Here is a 14,603-nt window from a genome sequence, read left to right as displayed (position 1 = left end):
GCTTCTCAGGATCTTCTTCCTTTATATGACAAGACTTCACAAAATTCTGAGTGAAAATAAATGAAACACAATATTAAGTTTTGTATAAAAAGCTCTTCATTAGATTACAAATATATTAAAAAACTAATAACCTTAAAATTCATCATTAGTTTCTCAGGAAAACCTGCATCAGCATACTGGCGGAAACAGTTATCTAATCCTCCAAAACTTCTGAGATTACCAGATTTCAGAACAGTTTTCCTGTCACATTAGGAACAAGTGTATTTTCCACCGTGGGTCTATAAATATTTTTAAGTTTTATAAATATTTATAGATTTAAAAAAATAGTTCATTTAAAGAATAAATTGTAGTTATTTAAGTAATTTAAATACCGAAATTCCGCACAAAATGTTGATGAGTTTGAGGTCTGATGCCAGAGAATATTTACAAGTATGAAGTCAAAGTTTTTTAATTAATACTTTGAGGTTGCTATGTGTTTCTTGCATATCTTTATAATATGCCAATACAAGAGCGGAATTTATTCCAGAGTAAGTTCCCCTATTATTCCCATCAGTGACGCTATTATTCCCATCAGTGACGTATTGGCTTAGGTTGAATAAGTTTGCAATAATTTTCATGACCTTAAATGTTTTTATTTACTCATTATTGTTAAATTTATAGTTTTCATTATTCATCTATTGTATTAAAAATCAAATGCTCGAACTTGAATCTATGCCAACTTTTACAAAGGTATTGAGGAGATCCTGCTTTCTGTGCTCAATAACAAACTCAAGATATTCTGTTATATCTTTTACATAAACTAAATCTCTTTTTACAGGATTTAGTATCTGTTTCTTTTTATCTTCCAAAGAAACATTTTCTAAAACATAGAAGTTCTTAAGTATCTTATCATCCAATAAGTATGTTTTATCATCCAATTTATTTTTCCATATTACTTTAAAACCTAACTCCATTTTGCCTGTAGGCATTCAAGAGAACATTTAATTTGAACTGAGTCAATTGCAAACAAACAGGTTGTTAAACTCTGAAAATAGTATTTCTGTCTGTTTCACACTAGTTTGACCTAGAGTTTTGGGGACTTTATAACCACTTTTATAGTTGACAAAAATGTTTAGAAATGCACAACATTTTACAAATATATACAAAGAAAGCAAGATTTATAACATACCAGTGGAAAACAGCATTTCACTTTTTTCCATATCATTGTTTGAGTATATATCTTTCAGAATATTGGTCATTACTTAGCCTTGCACCTAAACAATAATACTGTGAAAAATTGGTTTTACAAATGAGATAATAACAAGAAACATTCAGATTTTAAATAATAGTATTATTAATTTTTAAAGAAATATATTTTATAAATATTTTGCTTTAATATCTTTATTAAAGAGATAAGTTGTCAGGTTCTTTGATTCCTTTCCAGGGTAGCATTTATGGCATACACCTTTACCAATAACTTGAAAACATTTTTGACAAACTTTAAAGCAAACAACATTTGAACTCTTGAGAAAACCAACTTTTCCTGAAATTTTTTTCTTTCTATTTTATTTGTCTATTTTTATTTAAAGGATTATTTGATGAATTTAATTCAAACTAGTTTTTAAAAAGTAAGCATAATATGACGCCTAAGATTTTAGTAGTTGCCAATAGGGTGATTCCGTTTGAAAACATCCATGGCTTGCAACCCTAAGCCTTAGATTTTGCTGATTTTTAAACCACTTAAAGATTTTAGTAAATTATGAATATCCTGAAAAATTTATTGTCTAAGTTCAATCGGTTCCTAAGATATAGCTATTTTAAGTTTGCCTCCAACCAACAAGAATCTGCCATTTTTAAAAATGGTTTTGATCCTAGTTTCTGTTATATGTGTGTTGGAAAGCTGAAAATTTGTACCTTTACATATTTTGGGCCAACGAATCCAATGAGACAACTTAATATATTAAAAAACGAACATAACACCTAAAATTTAAATGTTTTCCACAACTTTACTGGGGTGAGTCCAATCACAAAGATGCCGATGTAGCTCAGTTTTTTATTTTTTTTATTTTTTAAGAATTTGTCCTGAATAGTTAAGTTATAGTTATAACAAAGAATCAGAGAGTGGTCTTTTTTAAAACAAAAATAAAAACATGGTCAAATCTACTTAAATTTGGTGCTTAAAAACAGGTATTTTGGGTCATTCCATATCAAATCACCTAATGGTCCCCAGGGTACCACCTCAAATTTGCTTCAAATTTTGACCACCCACAGCTTTTATGAAAAAAATACAATCCTGAAAATTTCAGCTTGATTTACCAAACCATTCAAAAGTTATAATTGAATTAATATTGACCAAAATCGGAAAAATTTGAGTATCTGGAGCTTACAGTAGATTTTTTTGATTTTTACCAGATCATAACTTTTTAAATAAAATAAATGATCACCTGAAATTTTTTAGAGTAATAGTTTTTCACATTATCTATTTTTGTAAGTGTTTTTGACTGATTTTAAACAGATTTTGAGTTCTTGTACCTTGAAGTTGCTAAATAACACAATATTAGAAAGAATTTTGTAAACTTTAATGTGCTACAGTCCAATGCCAACAGACAAGCTGTGCCAATTTTTTGTTACTTTTGTGTACTTAGAGTAACCGCTTGTGGAAAATTAAAGTTGTGCGTTAAAAGTTATTTTAGCACTTGCAGCAGCCTGTTAAAATTTCACTTTTTTAAAAAAATACGATAAATTACATTAACTTTGTAGGCATAGAAAGTAGCGTAGACAGTTAAAACAAATTATGAAACTTTTACTGGCAAAGTTCTATACATAGACAATCGCCAAAAAAAAATTAAAGACCTATACTCTATCTTATGACATGATTGTAGCCCTATGACTTATGTGTATATTTTATTTTTTCCCTAAATAAATATAATCAGTTTTTCATAAAATAAAGTTGTCAGTGTCTTAATCTAATTTATTTGATGTGATTTTATAATATGTATTTGTTAAATGTTATGCATTTAACATAATTAAAATGATATAATTTTCACATGGTTATAATTTGAGTGTAAATAATTCAATTGCTTCTAAAGTTTGTATTAAAATCTAAATCTGCTCAGTATTTTCTGGATTTTATTATTTTAGTTTTTAATATTGCAAGAACCAAAAAGTAAAAGTTTTGTGTATGCAAAAATAGTTATATGTAGAAATAGTTTACTGGTAGCATTTTAGACAGTTTTAATCACATTTATACATAAAAAAGTTTATTTTTAGATAATGTTACATGTTTAAATTTAATATTTTTAGATTAGTAAGAAATGTCAGAGAAATGTTGTGTAGGAAGAGTTTTAAATGAAGATTGTGATAAAATGTCATATTGTAGAATGATAGGAAGAATAAGACTAAAAGATACTGATATTGAGGTTTTAATGCAAAGGATAGGATACACTTTCTAACCAAATGAGGAGATATGTTTTCACCATGAAAATGCCTATATTTTTAGATATGAAGCACTTCAAAAATACTGTTGTGATCCATTTAAAGTCCACAAGAAAAAAACTATCAAGGGGTTGTGTAAAGTTAACATATCAATAGCAAATCAATTTAAAATCAAACCTGGTCAAAAAGTTTTTACTAACTGTATGAATGAATTCAAACTTGAAAAAGTTACAGAAAGTAGTCAAGATGAAGCTGCTGAAGAAGATTTGAGTTGTTGTACAAAGTTAATGTAATTTATCGTATTTTTTAAAAAAAGTGAAGTTTTAACAGGCAGCTGCAAGTGCTAAAATAACTTTTAACGCACAACTTTAATTTTTTCCACAAGCGGGTACTCTAAGTACTCAAAAGTAACAAAAAATTGGCACAGCTTGTCTGTTGGTATTAGACTGTAGCACATTAAATTTTACAAAATTCTTTCTAATATTGTGTTATTTAGCAACTTTAAGGTACAAGAACTCAAAAACTGTTTAAAATCAGTCAAAAACACTTACAAAAATAGATGTGAAAAACTATTACCCTAAAAAATTTCGGGTGATCATCTATTTTATTTAAAAAGTTATGATCTGGTAAAAATCAAAAAATCTACTGTAAGCTCCAGATACTCAAATTTTTCCAATTTTGGTCAATATTAATTCAATTACAACTTTTGAATGGTTTGGTAAATCAAGCTAAAATTTTCAGGATTGTATTTTTTTCATAAAAGCTGTGGGTGGTCAAAATTTGAAGCAAATTTGAGGTGGTACTCTGGGGCACTTTTGAAAAACTAGGTGATTTCATATGGAATAACCCTTTTGATAAATTAAATGAGAAAAAAAGGGTGTAATTTGACAGTTTTGTAACTGAAACAGTTTTGGCAACATCAAACTGTTCTTTTAGTTGTTGTTGACTAGCTGTTTCTGTTTTTTTTGTAATTTTATAGAATCTGATCCTAAAACATTATAGTTTCAAAGGGGGAGAATTATATAAATGCAGATGTATATAACAAGTTTAGTTGTTTTTTTCAGAGGTTGTATTAAATAGTTTAGTTGGCGTTATTACAAAGAATCAGATTGCGGCCTTCAAAACATCTTCAAATATACTTAAGTTTATTACTTATATAACATTAGTTTCATATTTATCAAACTTAAAAAAAAAAGGCTCCAAAACAAATAGAGCACTCACAAAGAAGTTTAAGAAATAAAAGTAATATACAAAATTTATAAATTAAAAACTCAAAAAAAGTAAAATTTATCAGTTATAGTGTTATAATCATTTACATCAATGTCATATTCGCCCTGATTTTGTTGTTGGGACTTTGATTACTGCAATTAAACTTGACAATCGTACCTAACAAACATCTCTCTGTGGCCAAATGAAGTTTTGAGAAGGACCGTGAGAGTGCATAAACTTAATTTGAATATCATTTGTTGTAATAATTATCTCTGTAATCAGGCCTATCCACCAAAAGGAATCGTACTTGCATGCAACAAAATTATTTAGGTTTGATACAATTACAACATCAGACATTGCTGCTTTTGACAGTATAAATCTGTCAACGCATTGATGTTCGCTTTCATTTCAAATTTTGAAATGGGTATGTAATGATGATAACTTCTGGTACCTGGAACAGTTTTTCCTGTTTCAAATCAGTCCTTTAGTTGCTGTCGCCTTGAATTAACTGTTTCTTTGGTCATTTTATAAAATATGATTGTGTTTATATTCAAGGGGCGAATTAAGTGATCGCGAATTGAAAATTCCGTAAAAAATTCTGGCCTTTAAATTTGTAAAACTTTTATGAATGGTCCGAAAAAAATGCGCAAAAATAGTTTTCAAGAAAAACAAAATTTGAAGACCAGAAACTTTTACGGAATTTTCAATTCGCGATCACTTAATTCGCCCCTTGATATTGGTGATGCAAAACTCAAGCATATCATTAACTGTCAATATTTGGTTTTCTAATGATCTTTGCAAACTTGCTATTGCTGTTATTCTTTTAATGGTACCACCTATGCTATTGCAAGTGGATTTTCCATGGCTGGTTGCCAAAAATACCCATTCAGCTGTAATCTCGAAATCTTCCTTATAGTGGCATAGATTTATAAAGTTTTTATAGTTTTTATAATAAGCAGAACATCCATCAGAAAAATAATAAATTTTATTGATATCAACTAAATATTCTTTAATGTACTCTACAATTTTCTTTTGAAATTCATACACAAAGCATCTATCATGATCATTGTCATCACTTAAAAAATAGAACGACTTATGCTGAATATTAGTCTTAGAAATTTCCTTAAAATATATAAAAACAGGATGTAGTGTAGATTGTTGTTTATTCCAATGATAAATTTGTATTTCATCCTGTATAACAAATTAATAGTTCTCTGCAAAATCTGCCTGTATAATACATTCATTGTAACCTAAATTTTTTTTTAGCTCTTTTAAATAGCGAGTTTGGCATTAACAATATATGAATGTGAAGTTAGTTGATTAATTAATCTGAGTAATTACTTGTGATCTATCAGTACTTTGCCATTGATTAAATTGAATTTCTTCTTCTTCGTCAATCTCAATTAACTCCTCATCTAAAAATGCCTTCAAGTTATCATAACCTGGACATTTGGCACATCTATGAACCATGCATTCATTATTGATTGTATCACAAACTAATTTTGACACTAAATCTTTGTATGTAACATTCCATTGAACAGCATTTACAAGCAATATTGAGTTTTGATGGTAAATACAAACACATACAAACACAGTGTGTACCGTTTGGTCCCACACTAATATACCATTTTGGATGCAAACTACAAAACTTTGAAAATCCTATTTTAAAATTAGGGTATTTACTTTTAAAATCAATATAAAGCTCATAAAGGTTGCTCAACAATAATCTTTTTTTTTGTTGAGGATCACTTTTAACCTTAGCACAATCTTGTTGAAAAAAATCTTGAACCAAAGCAGTAAGGTATTTTTTTGCCTATTTTCTTATCAGGTATAGCAAGAATTCCATTTTCACTTTTAAGTTTCCTAGCACATCGTATAAGATGTTCAGAAACTTTAAAGTATTCTGAAGCGTATTTTCTAGACCAAGATTCAGGTGTTAGTGTTAATATTTGAATTTTTTTTTTTTAATGGTTCAACTTTAAGTTTTTCTTTCATTAAAATTGTCAAATGATCAAGATCATTTGCTTTTTTTTTATTTGTAGGATGACTGGGAAAAGTTGCGGCAACACTTAAGTTATCTATATTTACTCCATAAGCACTTGCTACTCCTTCCATTTTTGAGTAGGATTTGACTAATTTTCTTTTTGCTGTTACAACTCTTTGATGCTTTGTGACACCATGAACTTTAATTGGTGAGATTCCAATTGATAAGAGTTGTCTAACTGTTGTTTTATTACAAGATTTACCTTTAACAAATGTTTCATCATCATCAATTTCACACTCCGTTTCATTATCAGAAACTTCATCACAATTTGACGAAAACTGAATACATGAACGACAAAATTTCCATCCTGGTTTACAGTCCAGATTTTTGGATTTAAGGTTACGAGCCATTTCAAGAGATATGGTTGTTTGACCTAAAATAAAATCATTAATTTTTAATAAACATTATACTCTGCATCTAAATTTATATATATTATATAAATTTATATAATGTATATATAAGTTAATATATATATATATTTTATTTATATATATATATATATATATATATATATATATATATATATATATATATATATATATATATATATATATATATATATATATATATATATATATATATATATGTATATATATATATATATATATATGTATATATATATATATATATATATATATATATATATATATATATATATATATATATTTATATATATATATACACTACCTTTAACCTTCTTCTTGTGTCTTTTCATTTCAAACATCACAACACTTATCATTCTTTAGTAGAAATATTGGTCCTAAAACCTGTTCATGATAATAACAAATAGTCTTTATCTCTTTGTATGATGTAGTCTCACGCAAGCCAGACCTCCAAATATAAGTATCTTAAAAATGCTTTTCTAGATTACAAAAATTTTTTAATCCTTGTTATCGAACGAAATATATTTTGTGACATTCATCATTTAAAACGTTTCCAAATCCACAAGATTTCATTTTATCAATATACTATTGTTTATTATCCCTTAAAAAGATGCATGAAAAATGTATAATTCATTCAATGTGTTCATAGGGTCAAGGTTGTTCAGGATTAGAAAATTTTACATCATTAATGAGCTTTCTAACTTTAATTTTACAATATTATGAACATTTCTAAATAATAAACCTATTAAAAAAACAGAAACAGCAAATCAGCAACATCTAAAAGAACCTTTTGATATAGCCAAAACTGTCAAATTACACCTTTTTTTTTTTCTCGTTTAATTTATCAAAATACCTGTTTTTAAGCACTAAATTTAAGTAGATTTGACCATGTTTTTATTTCTGTTTTAAAATGACCACTCTCCAATTCTTTGTAATAACTATAACTTAACTATTCAGGACAAATTCTTAAAAAAAAAAAATATTCAAGCTACATCAGCATTTTTGTGATTAATGTGCCCAAAAAAGTGAAGCTAAACAAAAAATGTCTATTAATAAAGGGCCTGATGATATTCAGGCATTTTGAAGACTAAAATCTCTTGTATGCAAAGTCATGTAATCACATGGTATCATATGGTTATAAAAAGGCAGATGTGTCCAAAAAATAACTGTGATTAAAGTCTGAGAACAAAAAAACCCCAAAATTTGAAGCCACCTGCCCTGGTTGAGAGAGGGACATGTGCATTTGTAAAATATTTTTGTAATTTCTTAAACCAAATTGAAATTCATTATAAAATTTCAAGTTTCTTAAAAAAATCTTATGTGCTTTAGAAGTTATGGTCATGTCAAATTTAAAACCTCTTTTTTTGGAAGGGGAGGAGGAATTAAACGTTTTTTGGTCATAACGTTTGAACTGTAATTTATATTTTATTAAAATTTGAATTTTATGAATAAAATTTCATTTACTATGAGATTGTACAAAAATATTTCTAAAATTTTTTTATTTGTCCTATTTGAGGTCGGTGCCTTGAAAGCGTTGTATTTTCTACGTATTATGAAATTTATTATTACTTTTATTTGAAAAATTAACATAAAACTTTTATAGATAAAAAACAATTTTTTGATAAACATCAATCATAAATTAAATAACAAAGTTAATAAAGTATTTCCAATCAAAAGTTGTAACATTCACACACACAAAAAAATTAATTTACACTGCACGCAAAAAGAATTTTTTACTATAGTTATAGTTTTTAACTTTTCATTAGAGAATATTAAGTGAAACAACTTTAATGAATTTTGATTTGGCTCCATTTGTATTCGTTTGGTAGACTGACAGAGTTAAGCAATACACTTTTATAATAATAGTAGGAAGAAACTATGTAACCATGTTTTTTATATTAGTAGTAAAAAGAAACTAATTTTTTGAATTATGAGACATCTAAATACAATTGAAGACATAAGTGGATGAAGCATTATGTTAATTCTTGCATTATGATAAGTTTTGCAGTAACATAATAAAGCATTGTTATTCCAATATAAAACTGAGATATTTATAGTTAAAGTTTTGAACACATTTTGTTGTAGATATTTTTTATAGCAAAGATGTTTAAATATTTATGGAGCAATAAAGTAATCAAAATAGCATTATTAATGAATGTATTAAAGTCCCTTAGCACCTATATCCATGTAATAAATTATTAAAGATTAATTATTGTGTAACAACTCCACTGTGAACACAAATCCACAATAAATATGTTATTTTAGCACATTTTTGTATGGTATTTTCTAATTGTGTGAGAAGAGCCGTTATCAGGGTAAAAAAGTGGAAACTTGTATTTTTGCGACATAATGCCTTCATACACTTGTCTCTAATTAATCATGTAAATTATATTGCTCTTTTGACAATAAATTTTTGCAGCTGATACTGTATACAAGTTAAATAATATGGTATACAAATGTTTTATACATATATATATATATATATATATATATATATATATATATATATATATATATATATATATATATATATATATATATATATATATATATATGAACTTGAATTTAGAACACCACCTCATTTATTGCATGAAATCGTATTAGTTGATGATAAATCTGAGTTAGAACATTTGCATGAGCGTTTAGATGAAGAAATAAAAAAACCTTATTATCAAAGCAAAGTTAAGCTGGTGAGAAACAAACAAAGGGAAGGTTTAATTCGAGCAAGAAATATTGGAGCCATTGCTGCAACAGGTTATTCATATTTAAAATAATACATTTTTTGTATATAATTTTTTATATAGTAAAACGCTAATGCTTTTGTGTAAATAAACTTTTATGTATGTTTCTTTTTTTTTATTCAGGAGAAGTGCTTGTTTTTCTGGATGCACATTGCGAAGTTGGTGGTAATTGGCTTCCTCCACTAATAGCACCTATACAAGAAGATCCTACTACATTGACTGCTCCTATTATTGATGGAATTAATTGGGATGATTTTTCCATTAACCCTGTTTATCAAAAAGGTTCTCATTCACGAGGTATAAACAAGTCAAATCAAATGTATTCTGAGATTTTTAATTTCATGGAATATTTACATATAGTACAAGTACTATTTATAAGTGAGCACTATTTATAAGTGAGCATCTTAATGAAAAAATTAAAAACAAAAGTAGTACAATACTTGAACAGAAGATTTTATGTTATAATAATAAAATAAGAAGTTTAGTATATCAAAAATAAATAATATTCAATTTATTTTAATAGACTTATTCAACATATAAGATTATTATACCTAATTAGTAATTGAATAAAAGCATATTATAATACTATATATACCATATAATTTAAGTATCTTTGACATGTAGTAGAGGATGTTAGGGTCAGAATTAAAGTCCTGGGAATTTTTATGGCTTTACTTTGGGCGTGAGATCTTATAAAAGTTTGAGACTAGGTTTGTCCCCATATTTGACAAGCATATCTCAGATGAGATATAAAAACAATATGATATATGTTTCGAAATGTTTCGAGATTAATATAACTTTAAATTTTGGCCATAATTTGCAAATTTTTACTGTTGGATCTATTTTTATACCACCTAATCTGAAATTTAGGTGCTGGTTAATATTTTTATTAATCTTTTTAAGTGATTTGTTTGTTCAAAGTGTGAAGTGTTTGTTCAAAGCAAGTCGGTTTCATCAGGTTAGTGGTAAGCTGTGGAAAGTTTCAGAGCGGTATTAGGATCATTAATTAAAAAAAAGAAAAGCAATGGTCTTAATACTGGACCTTGTAGGATACCGTTTGTTGAATTTATAAATTCGGATTCCATCCCATTAATAGAAACAAATTGTGTTCTATTTTGAAGATAAGAAGAAAACCAGTGAAGTGTTGTGTCTCTAATACCATAGTACTCCAATTTTCTAATAAGAATGAAATAGTCAACTGTATCGAATGCTTTCTGGAGATCGACAAAAGCACCACATGTAAACAATTTTTGTCCAAAGCTATTATAATTTTTTTATTTATATCAATTAATGCATAACTTGCTGAATGATTGTTTCTAAACCCATTTTTATAAAGATACTTAACTTTCTCCAGAAAGTTGTAAAGTTTATTGTGCATAGCTTTCTCAAATAGTTTGCTTATATTTGTGAGAAGAGAGATTGGGAGGTAATTAGGGTAATTCAGTAGAAAACTTTTTTTTTGTATTGTTACTTTAGCTACCTTACTGATATCTAGAAAAATTCCATTTCTAAATCAGTTTTTCAGAATTAAATATAGTGGCTTTGAGATTGCTTTGGGTTTGCATTGAAATGATTGGAATAAGCCTTAGAATAAATGTAGGAAGACTGTTTGGGCCAGATTTTTTTGATTTTGAAGATTCATTATGAGACTTTCAACTCAACTTCAGTCACTGGTTTTCAGAAAGAATTTGCAATAGGATTTTTTTATTTATACGACTCTCTTAGATATTGGTAAGGTTATTGTTGAAAATATTAGCAACAGTGGTTGGATCAGAGATGATTTTATCATTTATTTTGATGTTGAAAGAGTTAATGCGAGTAGGGAAGTTGGGCCACAATGGGGTTGGATTTCCTTATTTTTTAAATTGAGTTAAAGTTAAAATATGTATTTAATTTTTTTCAAGGCGAAAGGATTGAGATATATGTCCTTCATGATAAGAAATTACTAAAACCAAAATATTTATTATTTAACAGCTCACAGAAAGGTTTAAAGTGAGTTGTGTTCCATGATTTACTGTACCCTGGTACTGGGGCACAGTGAGTAAATGAACACAGCCGTGAATTAATGATAGTGAATAGGGGCATAGCCAAATAACTTTGTGGCTGAAAGAGTTAAGACACTGTACACTATACTTTTATAAAAATCTTAAAAAATTAAAAACTTATTAAAATATTATTATTTATAACTTGAAACTAATAAATTTTCAGGTTGTTTGTTTGTTAAAAATGCATGAATAATCTATAAGATTATTAAAGTGAATCAACCTATTCACTGTACCCCAATTCACTGTGCCCTACCATAACAAATTAAGTTTAGGTCTAATTTCTTGGGACATAAGTGTTGTTAAAGTAAAAGCCAAATTTCTAAAAGGAAGCATAAATATCAATAATCTGAATGAAAAACTTCAAATTATTTCAACCATGTTCTCCGTAACAAACATAAGGAAGGTAAGAAAATTTACTTTAATTAGCTAAAAACAAAAATTACATACCAGAAACGGGTAGTCAAAAATTATGTGGTAACACCTATGAATACAGATTGCTGATATATGAGCACATAAAATGATTACATTATCAAGATAAACATAATTCTAATCTTTGGCAAAATGCCTCTTATTCGCTGTGCCCCTCGATCCACTGTACCCCAACTTCCCCTACCAAGTCTGATGTTAATAGTTTCTTTCATTCTTTTCCAAGTTCTTATAATACTATTTAAGGTTATTGTTGAAAGAAGAAATATAATACAGTTTTTTTAATTATTTTGGTAAGTTGCTTTTTTTAAAACTTAAATTTGTCAAAGAGTAGATTTCTCGTATTGATAATCTTCAATTTTTTATAAATGATATTTGGTTAAGATATCATGTGGTTATCTATGGTTTAGATTTAAATTTAATTGGTTTTTTTGTCAAAACTTTGTTGGGAGCATGTCTATCTAAGATTCTTTAAAATGTTTTTAAAAAAGTTTTAATTGATTTATTAATATCCTCGTCTTTTACCTTCCAGGTCATATTAGATATGTCGTCTGTACCTTCCAGGTCATAATAGATATGTCTTGTATAAAGGTGTCAGCATTAAAGTTTTTGAAGCATGATTGACTTTTTAAACTCCTTGTTTATTTTATTTTCTTATTATCTTTTCACATTATTTGTTTTTTAAATATCAGGTATTTTTGAATGGGGTATGCTTTACAAAGAAACTGATTTACCTGAAAAAGAGGCTCGTAAACGAGTTTATCATAGTGAGCCATACAACTCGCCAACTCATGCAGGAGGTTTATTTGCTATAAAAAGAAGTTGGTTTAAAGAGCTAGGATGGTATGATCCTGGTAAAGTTTTTGATTATTTTTATTGTCAATTTGTTATAAGTCAAAACTTCAACTACTTATTCTATATATATTTAAAAAATTTATTATAAAAATGTAAATTTTTTTATGTAAAATTTGTAAAATTTTAATTTTAAAATTTATTATAAAATGTAAATTTTTTTATGCAATTATGTTAAATCTAGGTCTTCTTATTTGGGGAGGAGAGAATTATGAGTTATCTTTTAAATTATGGCAATGTGGTGGTCGTTCATTATGGGTCCCATGTTCTCATGTTTCTCATGTTTATCGTGGTCATAGTTGCTCTTCTTGCCATTCTGGTGATATGGGTAGAAAATGGTCTGGTATTCCTTTATCACTTCGCAATTATAAAAGACTAATTGAAGTTTGGTTTGATGATAAATACAAAGAATTTTTTTATACCAGAGAACCCTTAGCGCGTTTCATAGACACAGGAGATGTTTCTGAACAAATGGCGTTAAAAAAACGAATGAATTGTAAATCTTTTACATGGTTTATGGAAGAAATAGCTTATGACGTTTTAAAAAAGTATCCCGAGCCTCCCCCTAACGCACATTGGGGTGAAGTTCGTAATATAGCTACTAATTTATGTGTTGATACGTTGAATCGATCGCCGCCTTATCGTATTGGTCTCTCCGGATGCCATAAATCAGGTGGAAACCAGTTATGGAGATTAAATACTTTGGGACAGTTAGCTTCTGGTGAATGGTGTGTTCGTTATGAAAAAGCATCAAATGAAATTGAAAATGAACTTTCCATGGAATGGTGTCCTTCTGGAACACCAAGTGGTCCTTGGAAATTTGACGCAAGTTCGGGATTTTTTACTCATACTGGTTTGAATATGTGTCTGATTGTGAATTCACTTACTTTAAAGTTAAATATGGCCAGATGTGACCACAGTAAAGAACACCATAAGTGGAAAATTGAAGAAATTAGGCCGCACTGGATTGAGGCACAAAAGCATATTAAAGAATAAGTTTTTTTTTAATATTTATTAGAAATAACCGCTAGTCTGTTTGTAATTTATTTATACTGCGCTTTATAATTTTTTTTTAATATTAGATTTGAAAATATATCTTATATACATTTTAAAGTTAAAGATTAAACAAATTACACAATTAATTATAAGGAATATTTTTAAGCATAAATTACACAACTAATTTAAAGAATATCGTTCAATTGATTTCATGACCATTTTCAAAATTTGAATAAAACGATCTTTCTTTTTTTTATTCATTTATTTTTTGCGTGTTCGGGAAATTGTTAATATTTATAATATTTTAGAATTTTTGCTGACTCTATTATTTATTAAATAATTAATAAATATTTTTCGATAAATTATTAACTGAAACAGTATATTTTTCACAACGCACATGTAAAAGTATCAATTACTTTAAATTTTTTGTTTTAACAAAAGCTCTACTTAACAATAAGATCTAACAAAAATAAAAATTTCAAAATCTGTGTAA

General features: G+C 27.5%; 1 protein-coding gene across 1 annotated transcript in view; it reads left to right on the top strand.

Moving 5' to 3' along the window:
• Positions 1-14,603, top strand: part of LOC100197345 (N-acetylgalactosaminyltransferase 7) — a 32,232-nt gene extending 17,629 nt beyond the window's left edge. Inside the window, exons 3-6 of the mRNA XM_065814421.1 lie at positions 9,620-9,804; positions 9,915-10,088; positions 12,955-13,116; positions 13,299-14,603. Coding sequence (XP_065670493.1) covers positions 9,620-9,804; positions 9,915-10,088; positions 12,955-13,116; positions 13,299-14,110 — 1,333 coding nt within the window. The 3' untranslated portion in view covers positions 14,111-14,603. The remainder of the gene's footprint in view (positions 1-9,619; positions 9,805-9,914; positions 10,089-12,954; positions 13,117-13,298) is intronic.

The sequence above is a fragment of the Hydra vulgaris genome, chromosome 12 (genome assembly GCF_038396675.1).
Source record: "Hydra vulgaris chromosome 12, alternate assembly HydraT2T_AEP".
Taxonomy (NCBI): domain Eukaryota; kingdom Metazoa; phylum Cnidaria; class Hydrozoa; order Anthoathecata; family Hydridae; genus Hydra; species Hydra vulgaris.
Note: the sequence above shows the minus strand (reverse complement) of the source record. Positions and strands in the feature narration are given on the sequence as shown.